Source organism: Poromitra crassiceps (assembly GCF_964638095.1).
Source record: "Poromitra crassiceps genome assembly, chromosome: 9".
Lineage (NCBI taxonomy): Eukaryota > Metazoa > Chordata > Actinopteri > Beryciformes > Melamphaidae > Poromitra > Poromitra crassiceps.
Genome location: NC_139630.1, coordinates 28,874,098 through 28,889,484, shown reverse-complemented (window position 1 = coordinate 28,889,484; position 15,387 = coordinate 28,874,098). Strand labels below are relative to the sequence as shown.

At 43.5% G+C, this 15,387-nt stretch overlaps 1 protein-coding gene across 1 annotated transcript; it reads left to right on the top strand.

Annotated features, from left to right (window-relative positions):
• Positions 1 to 1,798: 1,798 nt before the first annotated feature.
• Positions 1,799 to 11,318, top strand: tmem242 (transmembrane protein 242). Its single transcript, XM_083642731.1, has 4 exons — positions 1,799 to 1,884; positions 3,698 to 3,798; positions 9,021 to 9,158; positions 10,429 to 11,318. The coding sequence occupies exons 1-4, from the start codon at positions 1,809 to 1,811 to the stop codon at positions 10,540 to 10,542; spliced, it is 429 nt and encodes a 142-aa protein (XP_083498857.1). The 5' UTR covers positions 1,799 to 1,808; the 3' UTR covers positions 10,543 to 11,318.
• The last annotated feature ends 4,069 nt before the right edge of the window (positions 11,319 to 15,387 follow it).

Genomic DNA, 15,387 nt, shown 5'->3' with positions numbered 1-15,387 from the left:
CTGTATGTAAGCAGAGTTTTGGCAGCAGGTCCGAGGCTCTCCCAGGCAGCGGTCAGTCAACCCCAAAATTAATATTCATCTGGATCCAGGCTGCGCGGAAGCTTTTCCATCATCATGGAGCATGCTGCCGCCGTGGCCCCAGCAGCATGGCCCCTTCCCTGGCTCCATTTCCCCGCAGAGCAAACCCAACTCACCCCGGTCCGGTCAGCCAGAAGGACGGATGAAAGGATGATGTATCCAAACTAGGCCTGGGCAATATGGACCAAAAATCATATCTCTGTATTTTCAGGCTGAATGGCGAATTTGGCGATACACGATATGTATCTCGGTATTTTCTATTACCGTAAATGTTTTTTTTTTTACCTTTATTCATACAGGGGGAGTCTCACTGTCTCTTTTTCAGGAGTGCCCTGTTCACATTCAGGCTAAAATGTTCAGTTGTAAAAGCGCTGGGCGATATGGACAAAAATCAAATGGACAAAAATCAAATATCATTTTTACATTTAACCAAAGCTCCATTTTGATTGGGTGCTTTCACAAAATATTGACATGAGGTTTTTTGATGAAATAATCATCAGTAATGTGGATATAGCCTAATGAATAAGTGGGGTAAATGCAAATAATAGAACAGCTGTATAGGCTACAGTCTGGTATTCGGGAAATGATATTAAATGTAGCTGTATAATGCAGTCTTTAAAACCAGGAAAAGACAACAAATATCGCGATATCGATCAAATTGATATAGTCAATTGCCCACACCGTCCAACAACAACACAACAAGCCCCCACGTCCTTCCAGCGTCCTCACTCACACACACACACTCACATACCGCCAGAGCGTTTACATCCCGGGAGGTAGATCCAGAGAGGAGAGCCAGGAGAGCGGGTCAGAGGCAGAAGACAAGCCGGCAGAGCGTCACTGTGTCCGTGCAGAGCAGCAGGTCGCAGCGGGGGACGTGCGGAGCATCCTGAACCTCCAGGCAGGGCGACGAGGCGAGCTGCCTGCAGGCTGCTGGAGACTGAGCGGACTGACACGGATCGTCTATTGGGAAGATGAATCACTCGTTAGCGGGGAGGGGAAAATCGTGAAAGTGGGCGTTATTGTCCGGTGACGTCACGTGGAAAGTTGGGTGGTTTTATAGTAGCGCATTAAAAAGACAGTTATTTATCATTAACAGAGATTTTTTTCTTGAACATTATTATGAATTAGCAATTATTAACCATACATATCTATGCTGCAATTTTCATTATTTGAGATCAATTTCCATTGACATTCTTATTTGTATTTATCTTCTTCGGTAGGCTATCCATCCTCAATCTCCAGCTTTTCTTTGTGGTTCCACGAAAAAGAGGCAGAGTGAGAGCTCTTCTCTTCGTCCTCCTGTGAGCCAGACTTTCCTTCCTACCATCTTCCTACAGACATAGACGATCTTTGGTTCAAGATTCCGACTCTTCTTTCTGATGAAACTGTCTTGGGTCGTTGCAGCCTACATCAGAGGACAACAATACTATAAATAAGAATATATCAAAATGAAAATGTGGGATATTACATACCGCAACTGACAATCCCAGCGTTTCCAGCACTATGAGACAGACAAAAATAACAGATAACAAGGCTAGCCTAACGTAGATATTCTTTGTTAAAAAAAAAAAAAGATGTGGGACATGAAAAGAAAATAAATACGGTAATTGCAGGTTAACGATTTTACGGGAAGAACACAACTGGAGCGCCAATGTTTTCATGGCATTCGTTTGTTCCGACCACAGTTGTTTCTGTCCGGTGACTTTGTGCTGACGGACCGAGGGAACATGACAGCAGAACGCCGTGTGAATGTCAGAGAGGGAGCAGAAAGCGAGGCCGAGGCCAAGCTGCAGCTGCTGAAAGGTGAGAGAGAGATAGCCGCTGTGTCCGTCTGTCTGTCTGTCTGCTGTGTGTGTGTGTGTGTGTGGGGGGGGGGGGGGGGGGGGGGGGGGGGGGGTGGTGGTGTCTGTGCTGTCTGTCTGTCTGTCTGTCTGTCTGTCTGTCTGTGTGTGTGTGTGTGTGTGTGTGTGTGTGTGTGTGTGTGTGTGTGTGTGTGTGTGTGTGTGTGTGTGTGTGTGTGTGTGTGTGTGTGTGTGTGTGTGTGTGTGTCTGTCTGTCTGCTGTGTGTGTCTGTCTGCTGTGTGGCTGTCAGCGACTCTGCTGGGGCTAACTGCAACAGCCAAACAAACTCTATTGAGAAATCCATACATTTAATGTTTCCTTGGTTATCTGCAAAGCTACATAGGTTACATCTGTACTACTATGTTTTCTGAATTTATAGGATCAACACTTCAATTCGGCTTATACAGCTTTGACAGCTCTCTCAATCCTCGTCCACCAAAACACAGTGTGGGCATGGTGGGCGGGAGCGAGCGAGCAGTGTGAACCAGTACTTAAAAGTTTAAATATTCTTAAATTAAACATTGCTTGATGAATTATATGTATGTCAAATTTTTTGAGGTAGGAACTTTTGCCAGTAAGTAAAGCGTCGTTCATTTGGCAGATTTTTGAATGGAGTTTGGCCACAAGGTCTCTGAATACAAGATATCAGGGCCAGGGCCGTAACCAGGGTTCCGAAATAGGGGAGGTCCAGCAAGGGGAGGCGCATTCGGTGGCGCCCGCAAGGGCGCCGGCGAAAAAAATTTGAGGTTTTTTTTCCCCCTTTTTTAGCCATATTTAGAGTAATATATCATTTTAAATCAACATTAGGATTATACTGTTGTGATGTCATTATTCAGTATATTCTCTTTCATGTCACCACCTGCTCAGCTCTCCTGTCAACATAATTGTAACTAACAAACACAAACTGTTTTAGCCAAATTCATATCAAAATGACACCTACAAACACAGGTACACAACCCAAGCCGTACACAACACACAAAGTCATCATCGATAATAAAAAAAACATACAGAGGGACATTTATTTATTCCTGATAGGAACGATTGAAAAATAAAATAAAATATATTATGTTGTTTTTAACTTTACACCACCTCTTTTTGTTACTTATTGGGTCATGAAATTGAAACCATGCATATAGCCACCTGCATACCTGACTTCGGGAGCTTGGCAATTGGCATCATGCATGATTAGCCAGTAGCATCCCAACGTGTCACACAGGTAACATTACTTAAGAGACAGACTAGACACTTACTTTCTTGGTTGTTGCTAAAAAATCTGTCAGTGTCACTCACTGTGTCGTTCACTCGCTCACTGTCTCGCAGCTCGCTCACCTTCAATTATCTCGCCAGGCAGACAGACAGTCATCACTCACCACCATGCTGCTGCTCTCTCGGAATCAAGTTACCGCGGACGCGGCGTCAGATGTCTTCCTGCCTGACCTGCCTTTCGTTTCAAAATAAAAGCGATCCCGTGTTTTTCATGCTTTTCCATGCAGATTGTTTTATAAAAAAAAAAAAAAATCCCCCTCTGAAATATTAGGGGAGGTCCGGACCTCCCCGTCCTCATAGCTAGTTACGGCCATGATCAGGGCACACATGGCTAACAGTTGGCTCAGCTGTGTGCCAATAATAATAGCATGCTCTTACTATAACTAACTCTAGCTATGATTCAGACTACTTGATTTATCCCAGAAGGGCAATTTTTTTTTTTTGAGTTTTACAGCTTACCCAGTCAACAAACTAAACAAAAAACTCCCCTCGCTCTCGCCCTTTGCAGGTGCAGCCTTCCTGACCACAGTGGCGTCTGTTGGGATGTTGGCCGGGTTTGGCTCCACATTGGCACTGGCCAAGAAAAAAAGCCCAGGCTGGTTTAACAAGGTAAAGTCCCGCCTCCTTGTTGTGGATTTCAGTCTGATGATAGGCTCGTTTGAGATGAGCAAATTCTGCGCAGATTCGACCAGCGCCTTGCTTGCCCCGTTGCATGATGGTTAGAAAAGTTGTCCGACTGCGTGAGCCACGGGACTCTCGTGAGAGCGAGGCGCGCGCAGATTTGGAGCGAGGCGCCGCCGTTGCTCCCCACCAACTGCGCCCGACTGCGGATGAGAGAGGATGACGAGAAACGCATCGAGCTGATCGCCCATTGGTTCAACACAGGTGCATCACAAACCCACAGTGAAGTGTAGAAACGTCAATTTTATATCTATTCCAAGCTGTCACTCCATATTTTACATAAATACCACCTGTAATGCCCACATTAGAATAAAAATAAGTAATCTGAAGGGCTGGGTCATTTGAGCAGTGAGTGTGGGTGGTGCTAATGCATGTTTTAATTTGTTTACAAACCGCTGTTAAACAAAACTGTAGAAGAAGAAAAGAGTGCTGTCGGGGGTGTTCCGACTTGTTGACGCCTCGACTGACTGCGCTCGGCTGCTCTCGTCTGCTTTCCAGGCGAGGCGGCAGTCAACTCAAACGAGCCTAGTTTTATTCTGAGGCACGTTTTCCAAAAGTGGGGAGACACTGCTCATTCAAACCAGCAGGCTGAGCTAGCTGAACGTTAGCTCCTGCTCCTTAGCTTGCACCTCGAGGCATCCATCGATCTCAGTCAGCAAAACAGAGCGCGGCGTGGAGCAAAGCAGAGCACTTCTGTTGTGAATGGCCAGGCTCCTACTCGACGCTTCCGTGACGCGCTGCCTCTGAGGCGCTTCTGCTGTGTCCCAGCTGTAAAGAAGAGCGGCCCTGCGGGTGACCTGCTGTGTCCCAGCTGTAAAGAAGAGCGGCCCTGCGGGTGACCTGCTGTGTCCCAGCTGTAAAGAAGAGCGGCCCTGCGGGTGAGCTAACGGAGACAGATTTTTGAATCGGGTAATTAGGGCCGACTAAATGGGCAAAAATGGCTAATTAGTGGCCCAAATGAGTCAACACGGGTTCAGCACCACGGAGAGCTCTATTCGTTAGCGATAGCGATGGAGCCCACCTGAGTGGAGGATCACAGCGGGGCCGAGTTGTAATCAGCCAGGGAAGTGGACTATGAAAACCCTCTGGAGAGGAGAGGCTGCATGCCAACTCTGTGAGCGAGGCCTGACTAAATGGCCAGTGATTGATTGTGTGCTCCAACGCGTATCAGAATCACAACTATAATAGGAATGCAAGTGGTCGTGTGAAAAGATAGCAATGTGTTGTGTTCTTCTCAGGGTGATCCATGACTCAGATTCAAACACCAAGTCACTGCATCAAAATATCTCCATGAACTCTGAGTGAAGAAAAATGATGTTCAGACGGGAGGGAGTGAAGGCAACTAGAGCCGAGTGAAATATCTTGAGTCAAGTCCCAAGTCGTAGATGACCAAGTCAAGTCCATGTCATTAATGTCAAGTCCCCAAGTCTAAATGTAGAACAGCAAGTGAAGTCAGAGCAAATCAAGAGTCCAATATCAATTTAATATCTAAAGAAAATGAAATACTGTACCTAGGACTTTTCAATGCAATCTGGTTTTAATATGATAAAAACTTGGTAAGAGCATGATGACTTTGATTTCTATAATCAGTTTCAACTTCAATCAATTCAGTCATTCCATACAAATTCAGAAAGCAGAATTTAAATTCAGTCGTCTGCTGGAACAAATCTCATCACTTTCAATCTAAAGTCATTTACACAAACACAAGATCTCAATTCAAGACTTTAGAAGGTAAAGGTAAGTAAAGTAACATCTGTTTATTACTGATTACGCTATCGATCGACGATTGCTAAAGATCATTACTAAGTTAATTGACCAATTTACCAACTTTTCTTGTGTGAAAGCACAAATACTCAGCCCCAAAGTCACATTATCCATATCGAGGTATTTGGTCTAAAAAAATATCCTGATATTTGATTTTGCCGATATCGACTACGACCTCGACACATCAAGCCGCCATCATCATCTGGCTGAGCCGTTTTTCCTGGAAGACATCTTCCATGGAAGTCATCTCATTTCATAACATCTCCTCCGGGCCGCAGCTCATCCTGTTAACTGGAACTAGCTGCTGATTCGCTCCTCGCAGAATCTGATTTTTAAAGAAATGACGCAAATGGACTCTCTTATTTGTTTTTGAGATATATTTATCTGGGCCACAAGGGAGCACTTGTTTCATGGAGGCTATTTCCGTCACAGGCCGCTCTTTGTTTGCGAGCGGTGACCTCGGGCCGGCGGCCGGGCTAACGCAGGCTAATTGGGTTTAGCGTGGAGCGGTATGTGGCTCTGAGGCAGCGGGTCGTCTGGGTCCTCACTTGCACTTGATACTTGAAGAAGAAACAGTGGAAACCTCAACACTGGCACACAAAGTTCTCTCTTCTCCAGTCTCTTCAAGTTCAAGTATCTACTTGACGCTTTGATCCAGTCACTTAAAACATCCATTTTTGACCTAGACACTTTTTTATGTTCATCTTTTTCCATCATACTCATCCATTTTGACCAAAATATCGTCAGTTGCTTCACTATAAATCTACTTTTCGTCTGGCTTGCCATGATGGTGCGGTGCTCCAGTCCGGTCCTGTTGGGCCAGTGCAGGTTCGGAAAACTTGACTCAAAGCTTATCTGGGATGTGAAGATGGGGAAAGTTGGGTGACGTCCAGGTTGAAAATCAGTAGTTATGCTTTAAAACGAGGTCAGCAGTAGAATATTCTCTGCTACATTCCAGAGAAGCTTGAAGGTCAGAAATTCAGACTTCATACGAGAAAGAATGCAATGAAACTGCACCTCCACGTTGAAATCTGGTCCGTTTCCTACTGACACCACCGAGTAGGAAACGTGTACCAGATTTCCACCGTTTGCAAGATGCAATTCTCTGACTTCATGTCAACATGGCTGCATGTTGGGGTGTCCGGGTTGTGTAGCGGTAGATAGATTCCCTGCCTAACAAAACGAGGGTTGCAGGTTCGCGTCCCCGTGTTACCTCCGACCTGGTCTGGCGTCCAGCCATCCATGCAGGCACGATTGGCTGTGTCTGCGGCTGGGAAGCCGGGTTAGGTCGGATCCTCTGGTCATTCAGGGCGCCTGTTCGGGGCGGAAGGGAACTGGTGGGAATAGCGTGAACCTCCCACCACGTGCCACATCCTGCCGGTGAGGCTCCCCACTGTCAGGTGAAAAGAAGCGACTGGCAACTGTGCATGTGTCGGAGGAAGCATGGTGCTAGTCTATGACTCTCCCCAGATCGGCAGAGCGGGTGGAGCAGCGACCGGGGCAGCAGGGGGAAATTGGCCAAGTACAATTGGGGCGAAAATGGGGGGGGGAATCAGAAAAAAAACATGGCTTTTAAAATAGGCGTGAGTTTGATGTTCATAAACAATCCTGTTTTGAAGCGTTTCAGTCTTGCGTTTATGTGGTTTTGTTTTGGGGGAAATGTTGCTCTATAGAGAGAAAGATCAGGGAGCACAGAAGAGCCTGCGACTGAAGGGATTTTCTCCTCTATATAAAATCTGTCTCTCCAAACTCTGGCCGTTAATGTGACGAGTGAGCTATTTTAAAACATGACCTATAATTACATGACAGCCAGTTTCACACGAGCACAAAAAAAAAACGTTGATTTTCTGTGTTTCTTCCTGGCTCTTCCTGACACAGATCCAGTGTTTTTGAAGGACGTTTGCCTGTTTACCGCTGACACATGAAAAACAAACCGTCTCAGTGAAATTCAATTATGATCCTGGTGATCCAGGCTGGCAGTCCACTACCTTCTGAGGTCAACAACAATAATAATAATAATAATAATAATAATAATAATAATAATAATAATAATAATAAAAAAAGTATAACAATGTTCCTACTGATCATGTCATTTCTGGAATACAGAGGCATTTTGAGGTGTGTTGTGAAAGTCAGGGAATCTGATCGATTTTCTGGGGAAGTGAATTTTCCAAACGGGTCACTTTCCAGGAACGCATTTTGGTGTTTTTCCAGTTTGCTTCACACACATGAGACGGTTTTTTCAGACTGAAAAACAACAAGGACAAATGTGGAATGAATGTTTAGGTCAGAGATGTTACGGGAAGTCGTGGAAAAGTCATGTAGGTTTACATCAGAGCTGTGGTGGCAAGCCTGAAATAGTCTGCATCTCTGTGTTGATCCCTGGAGGGGGGAAGGGGGGGGCTCCTCTCCTCTCCTCTACTGGGAGGTCAAGGGTCAGGGTCTGGAGCTGAGACTGACTGAGCCAGATTCCTCTCCAACTGCCATGTATTCTCCTCATTTAGTAAAACGTATTAATTCATTAATCGATTATGCTAAATGGGCGTTTGTCATGTCAAGATTCAAGATTCAAGATTTTTATTGTCACTCCATGGTACAAGTATCACGTGTGAAATTCTTGTGCTGTGGACTCCGTTTACAACATAGTACAAATATAACAGGGCATTTGAGTGCAAAAACAACAAGAGACACAACAAGCAATAAGGCAGTGTAGTGGTAAGACAAGTCAGAGACAGTGGCATATTCACTGCACATAGGTGCACATGTCGTGTGCATACTTTAAACGTGCTTAAACATTTTAAATTCGGCGTATTTGACATACAGGTGCCAATAGCATATTCCTTATTAAACATACAATTAAACTCCCTACGTTTTGTTAAACATGTTGTTTTTATTTATATGCTAAAAAAAACCAATCTAAATAAGAAATAATAATGTGAAGTTGTGGTTATCACAATTGAGCGTGATAGAAAACGAATGGATTTCGTCAGACACAAGCGCATCCGACAAAAAATATGCATCTGGTCTATTTTTGCCGGATCCACCTGCATCTGACAAGATGACATGGGTGCGAGACTGTCTAAAAGGCAGGAAGTAACACAGGTGCAACCAAAACATTAACGCAGGCCCCCAGCACTGGAACACCTACAAGGATTGGAAGTTGCGCAAACCCTCATGAATGTTTTACTCCCTGCCTTTTAGACGCAAAATGGCTGCTGGTGAAAAAGGTCATTTACGGAGCCCGACTACATCTTTTATTGGGCTTTGTTCTGCTGGGTTTCAGCCAGGCAGCATTAGAAGCTCTTGGAAAGTGTTAAATGTGGGTTTAATTCTGAACCCTGCCTGGCGTCAGACTGACTCGACTGTTTGCTGTGTGTGGTCCTCAGGGCGTGACGGCCACTGCGGCGGTACCGGAGAGCGGGGCAGGCCTGGCGCTGCGGGCCCTGGGCTGGGGCTCGCTGTACGCCTGCTGTGGGGTCGGCCTGCTCAGCTTCACCGTGTGGAAGCTCCTGGACGTCCACAGTGTGAGTGTCACTAATAACCGGAAGTTCAGTCGTCACTATTAAGTTCTACTGTATTTACATCTACAAAAATATATTTGATTCCCTCTGCGATCATCGGGCCTGAACAAATTAAAATAGGCACTTTACTCTGACTGACTTGTGTAACACTGTTCTTGTCAGTTGTAGTTTTAACTCTGTGTTTTTCAATGTTTGAAATGTGCACTGTTGAGCCTTGTCAAAGGATAATTTCTCTTACTTTATGACGTACAGTAAAGTTATCTTATCTTAACGTTCATACTTTGCCCAAAGTGATCTCCAAGCTGAAATTACAGTTCAAAGTCCAGATGGTGAGAAGAAGGATTAGAGTAAACAGGCTGAGGGTGGAGATCACATGATCAGAGTTTGACATGCAAGAACTCAAATACCAGGAAGCATCTTCACAGTTTGAGATGGACTGTGTGCTTCATGTCGACTCACAGCTGTTCATTTTACAGCTGTTTCTGTAGACTACTATACTATACTGTACTGTACTATACTATACTGTACTGTACTGTACTATACTATACTCCTATTGTCTATACTGTACTGTGCTGCTTGGACGTGATGCATCTGTTCTCATACTTTCTTCAGACATTAATTTCTTTGATTTAGACTCAATATGATTTCTGAATCTAACTGCTAACTCCACATCAATCTATACACGACAAAGATCATTCTTATGACAAATATCAGAACATGTGAGATGACAGGGGGGTTTAAAACTACAAGAGATTTTAAATTTGGGACAGTTTTTACAGTCTTTCATCCTTTTTTATTTACATTTTACAAATTTTACAATTTACAAACTTATCAAGAACTGGAAAGTACCAGAAAGTACCAAAAACACATTTTGCATTAAAATGTGTTTTTTTGTGTCCGAATTGCAATGGTGGCTTGACCACATGAGAGTACAGGTGTAAATGCACCCGAGACGCAGTGATCGTGATCTGATCGGCCACATCAAGTGGTCAGGTGGTGGTCAGGTTAGGGTTAGGGTTAGGCCGATAGAGGTGGTCAGGTTAGGGTTAGGGTTAGGGTTAGGCCGATAGAGGTGGTCAGGTTAGGGTTAGGGTTAGGGTTAGGCCGATAGAGGTGGTCAGGGACACATTGTGACCACATTGAACACAAGTCAAACTGCTCCATATGTGATGCATGAGGATCTCAGTTGTGTTTCCATGTCTCAGCTTGGTGTTCAGCTCCTGGTCAGTCCACAGATGTTCACTCTCTCTGTTCTCCTTCTCCTCCTCTCCAGCTGTCAGAGTTCAGGCAGAAGATGCAGTCTTTCTTCCCGTCCATCCCGAAGAGCGCCGCGTCCCAGACCGCCTCCGAACCACCCGACTGGGACTCTCTCTTCACGTCCAAATAACCCGCTGCTGCTGCTGCTGCTGTGGACGATCCCAACGAGGCAAACCGAGACAGAGACTCTTGCTTTGGTTTTCTCTGGAGAGCATCAGGGGGGTGGTGGCTGTGGAATAAATATAAATGACTGAGCTGACACTGACTTGATCATGCCTGATGAGGGGCCTGCTGAAAGCTGTTGCTCTCTCACAAAAAGGAAAAGCCAAAGTTGTCTGGCTGTCCTCCTCCAGTACGGTCAGAAGAAGCCTTGACGCATGAAAAGAGATGGACATAATGACAGAAAAGGGACGGTATGCATTCCTGCTGCTGAATGTCTGTGATGATGTCCACAAAGAAGTCAACACAATCCAAATGTCCCCCCTCTGGACTGCAGTCATACATATCGTGACGTGTTACAGGTTACAACACATTAATTAGGGGCAAGCACCGGAACACCTAAATGGGTTGGAGGTTGGAAACCCTCATTAGTGTTCTGCTTGCACCTGTGTTACTTCCTGTCTTTTAGACACAAAATGGGTGAATTGGGTGAAATTTGACCTTACATTACACTATCTATAATTCGCTAGTCACAGGGCATTGTCAAAATGAAAGCTTCATATTGTAAAACTATTATTCGATTATTAAACGATTATTCTTTTTTCTTTCTTTTTTAATCATCACAGTCCCACTAAATAGTGCATCCATAATATACCACTAGAAACAATTGTTAAAACATTGCATACAATGAATATTTTGTACAAACAAAAAATATCAATGAATGTGTGGATATAAACATGTGTGACCTGTGCCTATATATGAACAAATAATGTAAAATAAACATATATGACAATGCAAGGCTGTGTGTGGGGGCCCTTTTTTTGGTGCCTGCTGATAACAGAAAATTCTGATAATTACAAATCCCATTGAAATTTGGTTATTAGTATCTAACGTTGAACGTGCACTATGGCAAAATCCCTAGACCGGAGATAAAAAGAAAAGGCAGATATACTGGATTCTTCAGTGATTTTTTTAAGGACAGGAACTCTTTATTCCAAATATGTCTAATTTCTGTGTAGTAAACACAAGGGGAAGGAAGGAAGGAAGCAAAGACCACAGAAGAGTGTGGTGGAGAACCATGGTGGATGTCCAGGGGCCAAGAGGACAAAGTCAAGTAAGTAAAATACAAGGGAAAGTGGTCCAAAGTAGCCTACAACACCTTATTTCAGAAAATAAAACATTGAACAATTTAATTTCTTTATATCTAATTCCACTATAGACTAAATTAAATCCATAATACGGTGTGTGTGTGTGTGTGTGTGGGGATTGAGAGGAGGGGGAAAAACGGAAGGAAACTAGAACAACCGCACCGTAGATATATGCCTCCAACAACAAGTGAGCTGTCGACATGCATGTCTGTCCAGACGTTTGAGGCAAATGTGAAGAAATTTGGTCAAGGTGTTACTAAGATATGGCGTTACCAAGCTTCAAAATGGCGTTCATGAGGTCACAGTGACCTTGACCACCAAAATGTAAGCAGTTCATCCTTGAGTCCAAGTGGGCGTTTGAGGCAAATTAGATGAAAATCGCTTGCGCCCCTCCACAGAGGCAGGTCAGTGTTCTCAGAACAGGACAAATGACTGGAAAGAGTACAATGGGCCACTTCAAATGGACTGAACCCAAAAAGAGGACTGGAGAACATATCATCACTGGAAAATAGATTTAATAAGGTGCAAAGTCTGACGTTTTGAAGCACACAGTCTTCTTCAGAGTCAAACCACTCAGTTTGAGTGGTACTGAAACAGGAATCAAATCAAAATACACATTATAGAACATCAAAATGAAAATGTCATGCTTTTAACTGTGTCATTATGCAGTGTATACACTGTCACTATTTCAATTACTGGCACACTCAGCTTGTTTACATGTTTACATCACAGCTTCATAGCAATTACTGTAAGAAACCACCCCAGTTTGATAATTAACAAAACCTTTCTTTTCATTGAGAGTAAAATATGATTATCTTTTCAATAAAAGTAAGCTACATCTACTAGCAATAGATTAGGAATGCTTCTTTTTATTCGAGGTAGTCAGACAATGGACTAATTAAGAATGAAATTAATATAAAATGAAATAATTAAAAACATATAGAACAGATTGCAATAATTTCCCTAATGCACAGATCAGCCATAATACAAAAGGGAGGGGGGTAAAGGAAGAAAAAAACTAAGGAAAAATAACATCATACACATTCAAACTCAGACATTCCTAATATGCATAAATGACCAATATACAAAATAAAATAAAACATCTGACTGACATTAGCTGGAAGCATTAGTTGTGGAACTTTTTAAACAAATCCATATTTGCCCTTGTTTTGAAATAAAAGAGAAAAACAAGGCAGTTTTGAAACAATAGTTTGAAACCGTACGTCCATCTCTAGATTTCCCATAAAGATTAAATGAAGAGCTTTTTAAATGCAACCATCATATGAGAGACACAGAATCCTGACAAGAAAACGTTTTGAGCTTTTGTACTTCGTGCGGTTTTCCTCCTCACGGAAGTGACCGTTATTTTTGAAAACTTCACTTTAGTCTACCCAGCCTTCTACGTAGTTAGAACATTTGGGGTGTGCACGGCCAGGCGAAAACTCGCCGTATGGGAGCTTCGCAAAGGGATGTGTCTGCTGCTGGTCTGACGTCACTTAGCCGCACGGACGCTAGCGGTCCTCGCGGATGCGTCAGGTATAATAATTTGCACTTTATGGAGGTAGGCTACAGGGGGCGATACATATCTGGTGTCAGCCCTTGTTTTGTTTAACTGCCAATCACCAAACACCAAACACAAAGTGCTCAACCAATGCTCTGGTGTCCGTGTATGACCTCTTTTGTAGCAGCGTTAGTGGCTGGAGAGCCATTTATCAAACAGAGAGACACTCAACAAGTTTACTACAGATCACTTTAAACATTTTCCAAGTAACCCAGGCAAGTGTATAGTGTTTGAATCTGTTCAGGGTTCAATGCTATTGCCAAGGATATTTGTTTAGCCTCTGATACGATCCATCATGTAGGACACCAAATATCATTCTCCTCTTTAACATCCACTTCTTTAAGCTGCACATCTCCATGATGCAAATCAGACCCTCCTGGATGAACATAGATGTTAGCTGGTCTGTTTTGTGGCAAAAGGCGGGTCTCACCACTCTCAGGGTCCTGCCATGTGGCCCACGCAGCACATGGGACCTGGTATTCCATGTCCTCAGTGTTCAGTTCTGTTTTCACGTCACCATCATCTGGATCATATTTTTCCTCCTTAATGTCCATGTTAAATGATCCATTTTCCTGGAGAATGTCACATTCAACCCTCACTGTACTCCCATCGATCAGCATTATTGTCCCTGCTTCTAGAGGGCCTGCCTCAGTTAGACCAGGGTCTTCATAAATGAAAGTACCATCTCCTTTAGACTCTGTCTCGCCATAATGGAAAACAGGCTCCTCATCAGTTTTGACCAAAGATTTGGCCCCATCGAGAAAACAGACACGATTGCCATCTGTATGGTATCTCATTAACTGCACAAATCTACCCATTTTGACACCTTTCTTGTGTGGTTCTTGAAGGGAAAGTTTGGCTTTTTTCGTTTCATTTCTCTCCGGTCTGACAGGCCTTTTTGAAGCCTTTTTTGTGTACTTTTTTGAGTACACAAAAAAGGGTAGCTTAAAGACGTTCTCTCCATAGATTGGACATCTCCGCGTGCCCATGGCTTTGACCATGGCTTTGACTTTGTATGCAATCATTAAGGAAAATAGCCCTTGCCTGTGATGTTGTGAGCTAAGATCAAAGTTATAATCAAGGATGTCATACAAAGTATATGCATAGTTCATTTCTTTTCTTGTCTGTAGTGTATGTTTATGCAGCTCATACACTACAGCCCTAGTCAGTAACTTCAAGTCAAGTTTTACTTTGACTCCTGATTTGGATTTTACATCAAGGACCAGACCTATTTTTGTGCAAAGAGGATAGCGGCGCTCCAAATTGGTCTTAAATCTCCGTATTGCCAAAGGCCTTGTGGAAGTGGCACTTGCTTTCTGTCTTTGCAGAGCCAGCTGTCTTTTTTCTGTTATTTCCTTCCATCTTTCACATTTCGTCACGATTGACTCCATTTTTAGCTGTCTTTTTTGGCACGGCTGAGTTACAAAAACTCGATCAAACCATGCAGGCCCTGCTTCCATTTGTCTTCCAACTGATTTAAACTGCTTGGTAAGATCAAACTCTCTGCTTTGGATGCCAAGGTTGAAATTGTGTTCAAGGACATCATTCCTGATGCGTTTTTGTCGTCTTCCACAGAGTTCTGTTGCAAAATGGGCCACTTCCCTCATAACCCAGAATGTCAGCAAATGCAAACCAAGTTTCTCCCTTGGCTGGTCTTGATCCACACAGAGGCTCAGACCTATTTTCTTGCAGTAGGGGTAAGCGCTCATTCCTATTCCTTCTGTTGTTTGGCCAGTAGAAGGCAGATTCCTAATAGGTTCCTGTGCATCAGTAAAGACTGTGTCCATCTTGGCATGTGGATGACGCATGAGATCAGGGCCAGACACATCCTTTCCACAAAGTTTATGATTTCTTTCTTGATCGCATTTTGGGCAATATGCAGGTTTGGTATAGTTTGATTTGTCAATATACTGTGGGTCAGGAAGCTCAAAGACCTTTAGCTTGGGGCTGTCTAGTTTTTTAACATTTGTAGCATTTAGTGCTACAAATCTTTCCAGAGTTTTGTGTGCAAAGGCAAACCGAGATTGCTCATTATTCAAACGAAGATCAAAATTATATTCCAGTATATCTGTGATGAAATACTTTTGGGCTGCAGACATTTCTCTTG

Bases quoted from the DNA above. Each gene is read 5' to 3' on its own strand.
- tmem242 (XM_083642731.1), top strand. From the start codon at position 1,809: ATGACAGCAGAACGCCGTGTGAATGTCAGAGAGGGAGCAGAAAGCGAG. The intron at 3,799-9,020 runs GTAAAGTCCCGC...TGTGGTCCTCAG, and splicing joins GCCCAGGCTGGTTTAACAAG to GGCGTGACGGCCACTGCGGC. The intron at 9,159-10,428 runs GTGAGTGTCACT...CCTCCTCTCCAG, and splicing joins AGCTCCTGGACGTCCACAGT to CTGTCAGAGTTCAGGCAGAA.